Source organism: Labeo rohita, chromosome 9 (genome assembly GCF_022985175.1).
Source record: "Labeo rohita strain BAU-BD-2019 chromosome 9, IGBB_LRoh.1.0, whole genome shotgun sequence".
NCBI classification, from domain to species: Eukaryota; Metazoa; Chordata; class Actinopteri; order Cypriniformes; family Cyprinidae; genus Labeo; species Labeo rohita.
The window spans coordinates 24869483-24887287 of NC_066877.1; the positions used below are offsets into that span (position 1 = coordinate 24869483).

The 17805-nt window shown below is 35.8% G+C and overlaps 1 protein-coding gene across 5 annotated transcripts in view; it reads left to right on the top strand.

Moving 5' to 3' along the window:
- Positions 1–17805, top strand: part of lrp1bb (low density lipoprotein receptor-related protein 1Bb) — a 355559-nt gene that overhangs the window by 296227 nt on the left and 41527 nt on the right. For all 5 annotated transcript variants that reach the window (XR_007828439.1, XM_051119357.1, XM_051119358.1 and 2 more), the window contains 9 exons: positions 1611–1733; positions 6347–6528; positions 6717–6916; positions 7228–7416; positions 8725–8873; positions 8987–9080; positions 13190–13306; positions 13804–13923; positions 16641–16760. Coding sequence is in view for 4 of the 5 variants with exons in the window: in XM_051119357.1 (XP_050975314.1) it covers positions 1611–1733; positions 6347–6528; positions 6717–6916; positions 7228–7416; positions 8725–8873; positions 8987–9080; positions 13190–13306; positions 13804–13923; positions 16641–16760 (1294 nt within the window). In the remaining variant the exon portion in view is untranslated. The remainder of the gene's footprint in view (positions 1–1610; positions 1734–6346; positions 6529–6716; positions 6917–7227; positions 7417–8724; positions 8874–8986; positions 9081–13189; positions 13307–13803; positions 13924–16640; positions 16761–17805) is intronic.

The window sequence follows — 17805 nt, forward strand, 5'->3', positions numbered from 1 at the left end:
CATAAATAAATAAATAAATAAATAAATAAATAGTGTGTCTAATCATCAGTATAGAAGCATGAAAAAAATGTATTATATATAATTATTTCCCCAAACATTTTAAGCAGCACAACTGTTTTTCAACATTGGTTAAAATAAAAATAAAAATGAGCATAGTTATAATTTTTTTGTTTTATTTTATTTTATTTATTTATTTTGAAGACATAATGGCTATCAAAAAATTCAGTTTTGCCATGACAGAAATAAATTACATTAATTAACATTACAGTTTAAATAGAAAACAGTTATTTTAAATTGTAATAATATTTCACATTATTACTGTTTTGTTTTTGTTTTATACTGTGGTAACTGTGCTAAGTTGATCAAAAGTTTTAATACATTTACATTGTTAAAAAAGATTTTTTTTTCCAATGCTGTTCTTTTAAATTGACTATTCATCAGTGTAGACACTTGACAAAAAAATATTATATGTCATTATTTCCTAAACATATTAAGCAGCACAACTGTTTTCAACATTGATTAAAAAATGTTTTTTAACATAGTAGAATGTCTTTTTTTTTTTTTTTTTGAGGAATTTGAGAGTAATGGCTGCCAAAAATCGGTTTTGCAATCACAGAAATAAATTACATTAAAAAAAAAATGTAAAAAGAAAAAAAAAAGTTTTTTTTTTTTAATGAATGCATTCTTCAAAAATATCAAGAATTGTTTTTAAACTTTTGAACAGTGCAGACTATAATAAAATCAACACTAACTCTTAATAAATAATTTTTTTTAATAAGTTTAATCAAGGCAATTTTTACAGGTAGAAACAAACCCTTTTGGCAAGATAAAATAATTATAGATAATGTTTCCTCTTGCATCTTACTGCCTCACTATAAATCCTCATGACCTTCGATAGATCTCTCTTTAATGTTGTAACTGATGTCACATAAAACAACTTGTTTGTGGCCTTTAGATAAGGCTGGAGGTTCTTGCCACAAGATAAAGCTAAAGGTTATTTTGGGTCTCACAGTGCTGATGATCTGATGTGGGTATCAGAGCTTTTTTTTTTCATCTGTCATCATGGCCGTCGCCTGATCTTAGCAGCCGTGGCAAATTGGGCAAAGGCGGGGGGTGGGGGGTAGTGGTTGGCAGTGAGCGGTAGACTGAGTGACAGCGGCTTGACATGAACATGACAGTAACGAATGTACCCTCAGCGTTCCCTCTGAAGGCTCTCTGAACTGCTTCCTTGGATTCCGAAGCCAGCATCCACGTGCGCCCGTCTCATGCTGCGTCCTCTTCCAAAAATCAATACGATGAAGAGACATCAAAAGAAATGTTTTCTCTGTATGTTTCATGTCTGTTGTACACCCTTGCCAGATCCTGTCGAGATAAGCGTACGTGGAAGTGGTTAATTAAGCCCTCCAGCTAATTGAATAGCAGAACAAGGCGTAACATCTCATTCTTTTTTGTTCTGCATAGTTGATCTATGCGTGCTGACTGCAGCCTTTACCCAGCTAATACATCACGCTGACTGCGCTAACAGTCACATTTGTTGTGCAGTCCATCTCGTGCGGTTACTTAATTCACCTCTATTACCTCTATGTTGTGTTTCCTGCTCACTTCCGTAGGGCCTTAACAACATCATCAGTTTGGATTTTGACTACAAGAAGGAGTTCATTTACTGGATTGACTCCAGCAGACCCAGCGGCCGGAGGATAAACAGAATCCGCCTTAACGGCAGTGACCTGAAGGTTCGTCTGATTTCTCATTTCTCTTTATAATCATTATGGGTCACGACGGACTGACAACAATGCTAATAGGTCCGACCTAACCGTTGTACGGCATGTTAGCAACGGGGATGCGATGAAGAGGTCTAAAGTCAACATCTAAATATGAGACATCTGTAGCCATACAGCCATAAATATAAATGCTCATTTTAGCATTATTTCAGGGACTCATTAAGGTCACATGGTTAGCGCTTAGATGCACATCTCTGCCGTGTACCTGCTGAGCAACACTTTTCCCCATCTCATTAGCTTCATTGCAGGGGCCAAGAGCCTCATTTGGCTTCATTACACAGTGTTGCCCCCTCCTGATTTATCACCCCTGCTCAGCACAAGCTAAAGCCATTTGAAATTCATTAGCATTCGTGGGTGTAATCTTCAGGATTTTGGGAAATAGAGACAATGCAGCCTAGTACAATATGTTTAGATTGGGTAGGAGACCTTTACCCATCATTAGCTGGGGATATAATGATGCAGCTCCATTGCGGAAGAATAATTTAATTGATGGTTTTATTAATTCATTATTTACTGACATAGAGACGCAGTACTTTCTCCTCCTAGTCTGTTGGAGAGATATTACAAAAACTGACTTTGACTAAATATAGTGTCTTAATAAAGTGTCTATTCTAAACAGTGTCGCAGGAAAAGTGTTTATGACAGACTCTAATCACTCTGCACTATTATGTTTTTCATGATTTCTCTTAAAGGCAAATTAGGTACATCAGATACATGTACACTGTCAGGAAAAAAAGGTACAAAAATGTACCAGTATATTACTAATATGTATCTTTAAGGTACTTAAAGGGATAGTTTCAAAAATGAAAATGTTGTAATTAATTACTCACGCTGTTGTTCCAAACCGGTAAGACCTTAAGATATGAGGTCTCCTCTCTTAATTAAGATATGATTGATGAAATCTAAGAGATTTTCTGACCCTGCAGAGACAACAACACAACTACCACATTCAAGGCACAGAAAGTTAGTAAGGACATTGTTAAAATGTTGTGAATCTACGAGAATATTTTTGTGCGCAAAGGAAACAAAAATAAAGACTTTATTCAACAACTTTATTACCTTTCGTATCAGTCTTCGATGTGTTAACGGGAGTACCATTCTGGGCCTGGGAATTTTTCAGTTACATTGCTGTCTATGCAGGGTCAGAAATCTCTTGGATTTCATTAAAATATCTTAATTTGTGTTCTAAAGATGAATGAATGTCTTATGGGTTTGGAACGACATGAGGGTGAGTAATTAATGACAGAATTTTCATTTTTGGGTGAACTGTCCCTTTAAATGCACCATTTAGGGGTAAATAAGCTACAGTGGTGAAAGGGTACGACCCTAGGAACAGCTTTTGTAAAAAAAAAAAAAGACTCAAAAACAGCTTCTACCCCAATTCCATAAGACTGTTTAATGAAACTGCTACTTCTGACACAAAATCTAAGATTTCTTCACACTGCACACTTAGTAATTAGACATGTCACATTTCAGATCACTTACTATAAACACTTTTTTTTTTTAAACTGTTCTTCCGTTCTAAATGTGTTGTCTTTGTAGCAGCTCCCTAGTTAAATTACATAGTTGTGGGTAATACGAGCAAAATCTGTTCCATAACTTGAAAATGAAATGAAAATTACCCTATGATTTTCTCACCCTCAAGCCATCCTAGGTGTATAGGACTTTCTTCTTTCAGACGAATACAATCAGAGTTATATTAAATGGGTCATTGGATGCAAAATTCACTTGTACATGTTGTTTGAACATAAATGTGTGTTGGCACTGTGTGTACACAACCACCCTGTAATGATAAAAATCCACCCAGTGGTATTTTTTAATCCCTATAAATAATATCCCCTTTTTCAAGTCCAGTCGTCATTTATTCTCTACATCTGAGCCACTGAAGACACAGTGGATTACTTTTGTTTTTGAAGGGAATGCACCCCCAATCTACCTAAATGCATCTTTGTTCACGCGGATCATTCGTGATCCAGCTTCACGTACAGAAGAAGTGAGTGTAAGGGTTTGTTTGCAAATCGCATTTTTGCAAATCGCCTTTCTTAATAATGTGCTAGTTAGCATGTTTCGCAGCTAAATGCGGCTCAAGTAAATAGGACGGCTCATCACCCCACAAAAGAGAGAGGCGGGGTGAGCAGAGCTCATTAGCATTTAAAGAGACATGCAGCAAAATGGGTTTTGACAGTGTAAAAAGGGTGTTGTTTTACACTACCATAGAGAAATGTTAATCAAAGTATATTACAGACTTTTTATTAAGACCCTAAAGAATCATATCAACTCTGATGACCCCTTTTAAAAAAATGTCCTTGCTCTTCCAAGCTTTATACTAGCAGTAAATCCGCCAGAACATAACTCTCTTGTGAACGTGTGTATGACAGTCAGCTAGAGATTACGGTTTATACAAATTTTCACTTTAGAAATCCTTTATTAATCCCCTGGAGATGTGTGGAGTACTTTTTATGATGGGTGGATGCACTTCATTGGACTTCAGAATCTCAGCTACCATTTTCTGCCATTATAAAGATTGGAAGAGCCAGGACATTTTCAATCACAGACACAATTGCCATCATGTATAGTAATTCTGCCTAAAATCAGAGATGCTGCTGATTAAAATTTAAGCCATACCATATATTTCTCAACGCTGTTGCTTAAATGACTTATAATTAAAATTGAAAAATGTTAAACATGGGCACAATGGTCAGACATTTCACCTGCAGTATCCAATTGGCTTATAAACATTAGTGTACATACAGCACTGTATACACTTTGAAGTGCATCCTAAGTTTGAGGTTGTGCTGTACTGTACATTAATGTCTGTGTAACTAATGTTTGCACTGCCTGTTAATTTCTGCACAATGTATGTTGCCTACCAGAAGCTCCCTAAGTCAGATGTACTGCATTACAGTGTTGAATAATGGGCGTTTATTGCAAATCATTTATTGCAAACTCTTGGCACAGTCTTTATGAATAGGGAATAGAGTTACAGATGTTTTCTGATGCTGAAGGTGTAGCCTGCATATTTATTACCACATAATCAGCATTTTTTACAGACTTCAGATGCATTATTTTGCACAGTTGATAAACGGAAGCGAGGAGCAACTTATAAGACAGCCCCCAGCAACAAATGTTTGGGTTCTGGCAACAGTGCACCGTGGGTTTAATCTCTGTAATGTAATAATTAACTCCTGCACTGGAGCAAGTTTGGCATGATGCCTCAGGCAATGCCTTTGGTGTGATTCAATAAGGGAATTTGTCTTTTAATATATAATGGGCCAAAGCTGATATGCTATATGGCCTCATTAGTTAGCATGCTGAACCAGTGCATGCAACTGTCAATTATTTAGGTGATATATTTTGGTGATATATGCTGGTAGTCATCATTTAAGACACATGCCATAACTAAAACCTTTCAGTAATGTCTAAAAGATGATTTTGAACATCATATACATGTATAAATTGCAGCTATTTCGAGAATTGCTTGTCATGTGATTTTGTGATGTATTCAGATGTTGACATTTTCAATGAGTTAGCCTTCATTTCCACACAAGGCGATCCTTCAAATCAGAGCTTGACTAGATCACTGGAATACCAGAAGCTCTTTCTTTCCCACTCGGAATATTAATGTTTCCTCTCATCCTCTCATCCGGAGACACTTTCCTGATTGGGGAAATGTTCCTCAATCATTGACATTTCAGAGAATTTTTCAAGCTCAGCTTCGCTGAAATTACTGCTTATGGGGCGGTCTTGTCAATTGGCACGGCTGCTTACGCCCTGTCAGATGATGATGATAGAGAAGATCTCAAAACATATCATATCTTACACTGACAGCCTATGTTTGGACTGCAAAGTTTGTGTTTGCAAAGTATGCAATGCAATATTAGCTTCAGGCGCTGTATCAAACAGACAGCATGACTAATTTGAAGGAATGGTTTATTTAGAAATGAATATTCTGTAATGATTTATTCACTCTCATTGTGAACCTGAATGACTTGTAGAATGTTCTGGTCACTCTTTTCTATGCAATTACAATGAATGGAGACTGAGGCTTGAGAATTAGATCATTCTTATTCATGAATGAATCATTTCACAAATTCAGCAAAATGAAGTCATCCATTGTGAATGAATCATTCTTTTGATTTGCATCTTTTTAGTTCACACTGATCAGAATAATTCTTTCATGATTGATCTGGTTCTTAAGTCTGACTCTAGATGATTACATTTCAGTCTGTTCTCAAACAATGCATTATATGGACTACTTTTGTGATGGTTTTCTTCCTGTTTTGAAGCTTGAAAGCATGAAGTGCTCTTTAATGTAATTGCATAAAAAAGCATGGCACAATTTCTACTTTTGTGGAAATTTCTGACAAAAGAAAATCGTACTGGTTTGGAACAACATGAAATTGAGTAAATGATGGCAGAATTTTCCATTTTTGCCTGAACTATTACTTTAATGACCTGTTTACTTGTTTTCTTAACACAAACACTCACATTATCCAACTTGCTCATTAAAGTACTATTACGTGATTATGTTGACTGATCTGAATGCCTCTTATTTGCTTTATTAGATTGTTCACCGAACAGCTGTGCCAAGTGCGCTTGCTGTGGACTGGATTGGGAAGAACTTGTACTGGTGCGACGTGGAGAGAAAGACGCTGGAAGTATCCAAATCTAACGGTTTATACCCCACCGTCTTAGTGAGCTCTGGCCTGAAGAACCCAACGGACCTGGCTCTGGATGCCCAAACCGGGTACAAATGCTTCCTTTTCAAATTTACACAATGTCCTTTCTACTTCAGCACCATCAGTCCAGGGAGACTTATTTTGTCATAAGAAAAAGAACAAAAGCCTAGACCCCCAGAACAGTGGGAATGGCTAATCTCTGCTTGAAACAGCTATGATGAGAGCTCATGAATGCGGGTCACTCTCTGTTCCTCAGGTATGTGTTCTGGATTGACTGCTGTGAAAACCCTCACGTCGGGCGAGTTGGCATGGATGGCCAAGGCCAGAGCGTTATTGTGAACAAAGAAATCTACAGCCCCTCAGCTCTAACCATTGACTACACAAACAAGAGAATCTACTGGGCTGATGATAATCACATCTTTTTCGCCAACATGGACGGTTCTCAGAGGCACCGTGGTACAAAATGAGTCGTAATTTTGTTCTGTTTTTTTTTTCACGTATTGGATTAGTGGACCATAACAAGGCTGCAATTAAATAAAAGAACAGCAATAAAGCCTTTCAACAGTCTTACAACAATCTTCTGTGTATATATATGTGGAATATGCAAAAAAAGTAAAACATTAAAGATCTGTCATTGTACTTTGAGTACATTCACAAAAGTTAGAGTAGAGTACAGTAAATTTGAAAGTTGTAGGATAATGACTTAGTAAATCACTTATATAAGTGATAATGCAGCTTTAATTATGGTATGATTTTCTCTACCTCAGTTCCTCATGACCACATCCAGGGTGTGATGGGGCTTACGCTGTTTGAGGACTTCATTTACTGGACTGACGGGAAGTCCAAATCTCTCCGTCGAGCTCATAAGACCACCGGTGCTAATGCTGTCGAGCTCCTGAATTCATGGCAAGCCATTAAGTCTGTCATTGTCTACCACCCGCTACGCCAGCCTGAAGGTAGAGACTGTTTCAAATAAATATTATATTCATTTTACACTTGGTTTGTCCAGAAATAAAAATGCTGTCAATATTTACTCACTCTTAAACAGCTCTTGCTTTTTATAGAGACTTAAATCTTGGTGTAGAAGATCTGGATTGAAATGCATGTTCTTCATACAACTTAACAATTTAAAATAACATTTAAAGTATGTAAATTAATAAAAATATTTCATATTAAATTATTAAAATATATTATATTTTTTAAACATTAAAATTGTGAAATATTATTACAATTTAAAACTTCTCTGTTTTATTATTTATTATATGTTTGAAAAAAAAAATCTAATATGCTGATTTGTTGCTCAAAAAACTTTTGTTATTCTCTGTGTTGATAAACAGTAAAATGGAGAAATATTTTTACAATTTAAAAAAACACCTCTCTTCTGTTTTAATATTTATTATATTAAGGATCTATTTTAATATATCCTTCAGAAATAATTTTAATATGCTGATGTTCAAAAAACGTTATTTATTCTTTGTGTTGATAACAGTTGTGCTGCTTAATAATTTTGCGGTAACCATGATATTTTCTTTCGGAATTCTATTCTGATAAATAGAAATTAAAAAAGAAATGTTATTTCTTCTCATATTATATTATATTATATTATTATAATTAAAGGTTTGGGGTCAGAAAGATTTATTTTTTTTTTTTTGGTTTTGTGGTAACCATGATATAATTTCTTTCAGGATTCTATTCTGATAAATAGAAATTTTAAATGTCTTTACTGTCACTTATGAGCAATTAAATCTGTCCTTGCTAAATATTTTTCTACCATTTTCATACCATTAAAAATACCATTTTGGTATGAAAATAGTCATATTATTATATTATATTATATTATATGGACACTTTTGCAGGGCTTTTATGGTATTTCGTTGTCCTTTCAGATCTTCAGATTCAGAAATTTATACATCATCTGAAAGTTGAATAAATAAGCTTTCCATTTTCTGTTGAGAAAATCGCCTTTAAAGTTGTCAGTTAAAATTAAGTTTTTAGCAATGCATTTTACTAATCAAAAATAAAGTTTTAATATATTTACGATAGGAAATTTACAAAATATCTTCATGAAACAAAAAAAAATTTGGGCATAAAAAAAAAATCTATAATTTTGACCCATGCAATGTATTGTTGGCAGTTGTTACAAATACACCCATGTAACTTATGACTGGTTTTGTGGTCCAGGGTCACTTATAATACGGCAAGAGCTGTATAAATATTCTTTTAATATTACATAATCACAAGCCATTTCTACCCCTTTTCTACAGTCCCCAAACACCAGTGTCAGGTGGCCAATGGAGGCTGTAGCCACTTGTGCCTACTCTCTCCTGGTGGAGGCCACAAGTGTGCCTGCCCAACTAACTTCTACTTGGCTGCCGATAACAAGACATGCCTGTCCAACTGCACAGCCAGCCAGGTCTGTATGCCAAAATGATGATTCCATGTCATTAGTCGGAACTGCAATGATTGTTCCAGTTTGTGTTACCCATAACTGATTGACCTTTTCGACGCGGTGGACTTGTTTTGCAGTTCCGCTGTGGAACGGATGAGTGCATCCCATTCTGGTGGAAATGCGATACGGTAGATGACTGCGGTGATGGCTCTGATGAGCCTGCGGATTGTCGTAAGTGCTTAGCTTCCAGTTTTACCCGGCTTACACTGCCTGCACTGTTGTTTTTGTTTTGAACTGTTTGTAATATTCATGTGGTGTCGTAACCAGGGGTTTTAAGAGCAATTGCGTGGGGCACATTATAAACCTCATCAGCCTCTCTTTACAAGTATGACTCTGTTTTATAAGCCTAGTTGCCACGGTTACACTCATATGAAAAACGGCTTTAAAGTGAATTTTTCAAGAAACGCCAGCAGTATTGTGTTTTTGTCATACAGGTTTAATAGGAAGGCCTTGTGACAACTCTGATTTTAAAAATGCTGTTTTTTGCCAAACAACATTTCTTTTGTTGTTCACGGTAGATGGCTTCCTGTAAGCTGCTCAGCGCTCTAACTTGGGTCATGAATATTAATTACATTATGTGATGTTCTGATTTGCTGAAAGGCAAGACTAGAAGATGAGCACAAGCCATGTTGGATTACAGTTTACCGCTTATGTGTTCTTTCAAAACTTGGCAGAAACTTCTGCTAGGTCTTAAAGTCAGCGTGAAATGGAAATTCACCCGATCTGTTTTCTAAATGCTTGCTATTGATCATATTGTGAGCAAGTCACCCATGCATGTGTTTATTTATTTACTTACTTTTTGAGTTTTTAATCAGAAAGTTGTACCTCAGTCTTTTGGAGGAACAGTAGATCTCACTGGTGAGATATGTAAGACTAATTCAATAATTTTGCCTGACTACTCGTACTCAGTCTCATTACTTGTCACTTAATTTTTCCAAGGAAAAAAATTGATTGTGAAATGCTATAAAACTGTGAGCCTGAAGAAAGTTCAACAGCACCATGTTTTAGCTTTGAACGTGAAGCGATTACATTTATTTAATTAAATTACAGCTGTTTGAAGTTAAATAATCCCTTTGGGTTGTATCATAAAAGCTGTTTTCCATCCTCAAATTTAAGACCTCTTAAAATGTTAATTTAGCCTTTGTTATTAGATTTAGGATATTCTGTCATTAATTACTCACCCCCATTTAAGACCTTTGTTCATCTTCGCAACACAAATTAAGATATTTTTGATGAAGACTGAGAGCTTTCTGACCCTGTATAGACAGCACAACTACCACATTCAAGACCCATAAATGTAGTAAGAACACTGCTAAAATAGTCCATGTGACATCAGTGGTTCAATCTTAATTTTATGAAGCTAAAAGCTAAACAAAAAATAATGTTATCTTTTCTCTTCCATGTCTTCGATGCATGTTCTCAGAGTCTCAGAAAGCTCTCACATTTTATCAAAAATATCTTCATCTGTGTTCCAAAGACAAACATATTACGGGTTTGGAATGACATGACAGTAAGTAATTAACGACAGAATTTTCATTGTTGGGTGAACTATGCATTTAAGAATTTTTTTGACATAAAATTTCACAAAACTGAATTTTGTAGGCTATTTAAGGACCCATGGGGATTTTTTAAATTCACAATTATGCTCCTAAAATGAAACACTCATATTGTCGAGCCCTGAGATATGCCTCCATCCAATCAACAACAAACGACGGATAGAACCACACTCTTTCGAACTTTATTAATGATTATTTTAGCTTTACTTGTGTAAGGAAGCAAACAGAGTATGGCTGTATCTAAAGCATCTAAAGCTCAGAATCAATCTGATGGAAAATCACGATGCGTTTGGAAAATCTCCAGAATCGATGTAGAATCATTTCTCGATTCGTGATTAGGGATTGGGGGAGGGGGGGGATGCATTTTAAAGTTAAATTCTTCTATCTAATGTACTTTGAGAGTTAAAAATTAAGAGCTCCAACCCATGTTCTTAACTAAGAAAACTTAAGAAAAAGGTCAGTGAATTGACTTGTACCTGAACTTTAAAGGGGACTCAACCCTTTTTTATTTGTGGTATACCGTCTCAGTCTAAATTACATTCACACTGGTGTTTTAAAGACGAAACAAATTAGAAATATAATAATAATAATAACAATTTTAGATTATTGTTATTCCTATAACAGTAATAGCTATGTATTGTAAAACAGTTGCACTTTAAAATAAATGAAAATGAATATTAATAAGTATCATAAGTATATTATTTTTACTTTACACTACATTACATTACTTTTTTTCCTAATTTCTACACTTGAAAAATAGATATTTTGAATTTGGACTGCAGTAACGTTACACATTTAAACCGCTAGCTGTCAGCAATTCATACTGCGCTTTTATTTTGACGTAAATGGCAGTAGAGCTTATATGTTGACATATAACTTCAGTGAAAACAGGCTTACAAAAACGCATCGCACTACAAATCCAGTGAAATGCTGTAATGATCTGCCACGAAAATAAAGAATAACTGGTGGCCGTTGCGCACTAAACTCACAGCAAATGCAATAAATGAATTCACTATAATCTGAGCCGTTCTGAGGCACGGAAAACACCGGATCACGAGCCGATCGCCTAAACAAAGTGTGTGCTTCGCTTTGAAAAGTGCAGTGAAAACAGACTTGATGAAGGGATTAAGCCATATTGTGCTTTCGGTTTTAGTTTGTTTGACAGATACTGTACCAAAGCATAATAGTGCAAAACACAACTTTAAAGGGGTCATTGTTCACTTTTTCATGTTGTTTGCACATTAATGTGTGTTGGCAGTGTATGTACAAATCTACCCTATAATGATAAAAATCCATGCAGTGGTTATTAATTAATCTGTAACAATAATATCCCCTTTTTCAAATCGAACCGTTCTCAGATGCCTGTCGGTGTGCCGTCACACCAACAGAGGCTGCTCCCACGATAGTTGATTGACATGAGCTCTTACCTCAGACCAGCTGTCACAGTCCAGTAACTTTCCATGTTTTGATGTAAGTTAGACAAGAATATCTCGGATTGAGCGATTGAGGTGTTGTGTTGCTGGATGTAATAATGAACATAGTGGTCGTCGTTTACTCCCGACATCTGAGCTGCTGAAGATGCAGTGGATTATGTTTGTTTGTGAATGGAATGCGCCTCCCGATCTACATATATCCATCTATGTTTGCGCGAATCATTCATGATCCAGCTTCACTTACAGCAGAAGTGCGTATAAGCGTTTTTTTATGAATCCTTGCGATCACCTTTCCTTATAACGTGGTAGTTAGGAAGTTTAGCGGCTAAATGCGGCTAAATGAGGCTAAAGTAAACAAGACCGTCTTTCCACAGAGAGAAGAGAGGGGCGGGGTGAGCAGAGCTCATTTGCATTTAAAGGAACAATCCCTTAGAATGAGATTAGCTGATTTTGGCAAGGTAAAAAGGGTGTTGTTTTACAAAACCATTGAGAATTTTTAATCAAAGTATATTAGAGACTTTTCATTAAGACCCTAAAGAATCATATCAACTGGGCATATGATTGCATCCAATGACCCCTTTAAAGAATGTTTATGTTAGAATAAGAAGTTTAAATATATTTAAAAAACTACACTTTTTGCACAAAAGACCTATCGTTTCATATCGTCATGTGACCATGATAATATTGAGACAATACCCCATCCCTAGTCGCGATGCATTGATTTATTTTCCCAGCGCTACTTTAAAGTCTGTTTTACACAGCCAACAACAGTATCACAGTGTTGCATAGCAAAACAAAATTCAGTGGTTATTTTCCAAACAAGTGAAGAAAGACAAATTTTGTCATTTCTGAAACTGGCATTCCCAACAGTTAAAATGGGCGCTGATATTACCGCATGCCAGTGCTGTTATAAACATTGTGTAGATGAACTGGTTCACAGCTTCACGGTAGACTGACCTTTAAGTCGTGCGAAAGGAGAAACTTTGGTTCTTTCATTTCTGTTTCCCATTGGGCTTGTTTTTAGATTCACTTTGTGGCTTGGTGATTCACTTGAGCAGTACAAACAGAAAATGACAGGCTGCCAATAGCTGCTGTTAATAGGTGGAACCTCCGTTGTTCGCTAAAGGGCAGGGGGTATTAAATATAGTAGAAGTGCTTTTAGAGAAATAATGGAACGTGGGTTGACTCGCCCATTTCAGGCAACCTCACGCGGCTCGGGTTTAAAAACACACACCTATGTGCAAATTGCTTTGAATCCTCCGGAGTTCACTGTTAATCATCATTTTTTCAGCGGAATTCAAATGCCAGCCTGGGCGTTTTCAATGTGGCACTGGCCTTTGCGCCTTACCTCCCTTCATCTGCGATGGAGAGAATGACTGCGGGGACAACTCGGATGAGGCCAACTGTGGTGAGCAGAATAATACTTACGAAAGCTGTTCTTGAATGCCACGTTCTTACAGACAGATCCGTTGCTTTTTCTCTCTGTGTGAGGCTACGGGGACTCCCTTGTAGAATTCAGTTCCTGTGAAGTATGTGGCGAGCACGAGCGAGAAAAATCTGCCTGGAATTTCCATCAGCAACAAATCTTCTTTAGCACAGCCGTCTCTGAATGTTCAATTATACAGACTCTTGCCGCTATCAAACGATCGATATCCACTTTAGAAGTATTAGAAAAGAGTACAGGGTGTTTTGTCATTTAACGATCGGAATTGGAATGTATTAGGCCAACACCGATTTAAGATTCAAGACGTTTAGCGCTTTTAACACAAATAATATTGTTTCTGCAATCATCTCAGTCCCATCTCTTTCGAAGCTACCAAATTCGACTGGAATATGGATGATCGTGCTGCATTGATCCGGCACCCAGGCGGTTTTTCTCACTGTAACGTCTCCTCCCATTTGCAGATACATACATCTGTCTGTCAGGCCAGTTCAAGTGCACCCGAAAGCAGAAGTGTATACCATTAAATCTTCGCTGCAACGGACAGGACGACTGCGGGGATGGCGAGGACGAGACAGACTGCCGTAAGCTACGCCATGACACTTTCTACTCCCTCCATTAACCACTGACAATAATGGGCCTCATTCTCGTAAACTAAAGGGTGTTGTGACAGAATTGCTCGAACTCTGCCAAATTTGGCTTCTTCCCCTGTGAATTTAATGATCCAGACTGACAGATCTCAAATGTGGCTTTTATCCCACCAAACGAGCTGGCTGTTTTGGGAACTAAAAGGATAGCCAGGTGCTTATTAGGTATTCTAGAGGAAAAGGCCCTTGCCAGGGAAAGGTAGCAATACTTGTCAGCAAGAAATAAAGTCACCTGGAGTGGAAATGTGTAGCAGCTTTTAGAAAGTACTTTTTTTTTTTTTTTAACCACAGAGTGTGTTACAGAAAAATGTGGTCATATTTGCCTTTTTTTTTCTGATGCATCATAGACATTTTGGAAATGACTGTGGTGTTTTAAATACCTTTTTAATATAATGGCAGACATTTTGTCTCGCTAAGGTTAATTTTAATCGCATCCAAAATAAAAATAAAAAAATACACACGTGCATGTATATATTTAAGAAAAATATACAAATGTTCATATTTAATATCAGTTATATATACATAATAAATATACGCAGTACACACACATATATAATGTAAACAAAAACTTTTATTTTGTATACAGTTAATCACGATTAATTGTTTGACAGCACATAACAGCAAAATAAACACATACGAAGAATTTTTTTGCAAAAACAGATACATAATAACTAATAATAAAAACTCAAAATCATGTTGTTATTGTGTTTTATTGTGTTAGCTGTACTTTTTTAGTTATTCAAAATAACCCAACTGCAGTTTGATTAATTGGAATGCACAATGAAAAAACACAATTTTTGAAAATTGTTAAAAACAGAGTTATCTGTTTTTGCAAATAACCAATTCATTTAACTATTGTATTAAAATAATGTAATATTCAGCATCGCTTCATACAGTTTGAGAGACAATGAAAATCCTGTTCTGTGATTAAATAAACAACATGATTTTTCTTTTACCTTGAGTTTTTAACCATTTTCATATTTCATCTCAAGTGTGCATAACTTCACTGTGGAACTTTTGCCCGCCTGATATCCAGAAACACACATTTGAAATTGTTGAAAAATTGTTGGTCAAGGTCACAAATGAGGGAATTGAGGTAATTTGTGCAAAACTCAATATAAGCTATAAATATTTTAATTAGGGCTGTCAGTCGATTTGTAATCTAATTAATTGCATGGTGTTTTGATTAATTAATCTAATTAATCACAAAATAAATTTGACTGAAAATACCCACAAAAGATTATTTAAAGCTATTTTTGTGTTAAATGAGAAAGAATCAAGTAGAGATTATTAAATTGTATTTAATTCAACATTAATTAATAACACGAACATTTGGGCTATAACGGCCTAATGTAAACTAACATAAAAGAAGATAATCTGAGAAACATCTCAGGCCCTTTTGTTCATACAGTAAAAGAAACTGGTAACCAAAACAGTCTTCAAAATTCTTTTTTGTTTTACAAAAGAAAGTTTTGAAATGATATAAGGGTGAGTAAATGATGACAGAATTAAAATGTTATCCCTTTAATGTTTTCATTTTTATTATTTATTTTTATAATTTATTTTTATAATGTAATGATACTCTAAGTAAGAAACTAAATCTGCCAGCAGGTGGCGATAAATGCCTTTATGATTCGTTCAAAATGCGGATTCATTCAGAAACTAAACAACGCTGTGTTGCTCTGAGACGCACAACAATTCTGCTGTGGCTTTAAAGGTAATATTGTGTTTAAAATATAGCACAATATCAACTTCTCATTTACTGAACTGTTGCATAAATCACATTTAAATATGTGATAGCACTCCTGTGATATTGCACTTTCTGCTGGTGTGATATCGCTTATAATATGACATAAATATGAGAAAAAAAACACATACGGGGCATTTTTTGCACCAATATCTTGAATTTTAGGGCATAACTGCATTTATGGAGTTGTTGCCTTGCATCATTTTTGTCAGCAGTCAGCTGTATGAAATATAAGATGACGTACATGTCTGAGGATGGGGCCAGCGCGTTAACTGTGTCAAAATTTTTTAATTGCATTATTTTTTCATAATTAATTAAGTTAACGCGTTAAACTGACAGCCCTAATTTTAATACAATAAACATTGAAAAGTTTGACATGTGTTTTAGCCTTTGTGAGATTGTAGTTTTAAAATTTTAGATTTTTTTAAAAAGTCTGGGCCAAAGACTAAGCATATAAGACATTTTAAACATATCAAAAGTATATGATTTAGGCAATTAAAAATATCCAAGGCTTTTAATTTGACCTTCATACAACATAAAGAAAAATTAATTGAGATCTTTTAGTCATAGTAAAAAAAATAACCTCTGCAACATTAAATTACCTGTAGCTGAAGAAATGCCATATATCACTCCCCATTTGACCTTCTCACGACCAGCTTTGACTAACATTTCTAGGCTGTCATTTCCTACATTCTTGGGCGGTAATTGCAGAAGACCTTGTCATATTGTAAAGAAAGTGAAGATGTCAGATATATTCTTCCGTTATTGAATCACAGTCATATGTATGACCTTTACAAGTACCAGAAGTTTTGTATGTTTTTTTTCTTTTTCCTCCTCAAACTCTTACAATAGCTTTTCACTGGCCTTATAAATGACCTGCTATTTTCTGTCTACCTTAATGTTCCAGCTGAGAGCACATGTTCTCCAGACCAGTTCCAGTGCAAGGCCACCATGCATTGCATCTCAAAGCTTTGGGTGTGCGACGAAGACCCAGACTGTGCTGACGGCTCTGACGAGGCCAATTGTGGTGAGTGAGCCGCAGTTATTATTCACAAATCAGAGCCTCGGTCAGCCACACGCGCAGACCCGTCTGAAAGTCTGATTGGGGCTAATGTCAATTCTGTATGCTCCCGCAGTCTTCTCTCTCTCTGATGGAGTGAGGCCAGCTTTAATCATGAACCACTCGGCTTTTATTAGCTGTGGCTTGTAACAATTCCCCTGGGCCTGTTTTGTTGCCTGAATGCCTGATTTAGTTTGACAGTGGCACATCAGCGGTGGCCTCACATATTGCATTCTTCCTCGGCTATGTGGTCCAGACGTTTAAAGAGCTGATACACTGGCAAACAATTTCTGAGGGCTTGCTAGGCATATTCTAGATTCTAGTATTTTTCTATATTCTATATTGAGCAAACAAGCTGTGTACCCATTTTATTAGTAGCACTCACTTGATCTATACTGAAATATTGCAGTAAACACTAGAGGTTCACCTAAATGTCTCTATAGGCAGCTGCCTTCTATGACAGAATCTTAATTGAATTGGAACCTCGTAAATGACAGATATGGAACACTCTACTCCAGGCTGCATATAAATAACGTTCATCACACAAAGCATGCAGGAGACTACACTCACAGTTGGTTTCAATAGAGTTTTCCTTTAGCACATAGCTTAATATATGATTTTCTAATAAACACAAAATTATATGCACATTTTTTTCTTACTTTACTTTTAAAAATATAAAAGTTCAAATGTTTGGGGTGATTTGGTAATATATTTTTGATATTTTTAAAGAAGTCTACATTTATTTGATCCAAAATATAGTAAAAACAGTAGTATTTTTTACCATTTAAAATAACTGTTTTCCATTTTAATACGTTTTAAAATGTAATTTATTCCTGTGATGGCAAGGCTGAATTTTCAGCTTCAGTCCTTAAGAAATCATTCTATGATATGATTTATTATCAGTATTGTGCTAGATTCTTATGAAATCAGTATATATATTGCTTCCAAAATTAAAATATTGATGTGTGTGTGACCCTGGACCACAAAACCTAGCCAACAATACATTGTATGG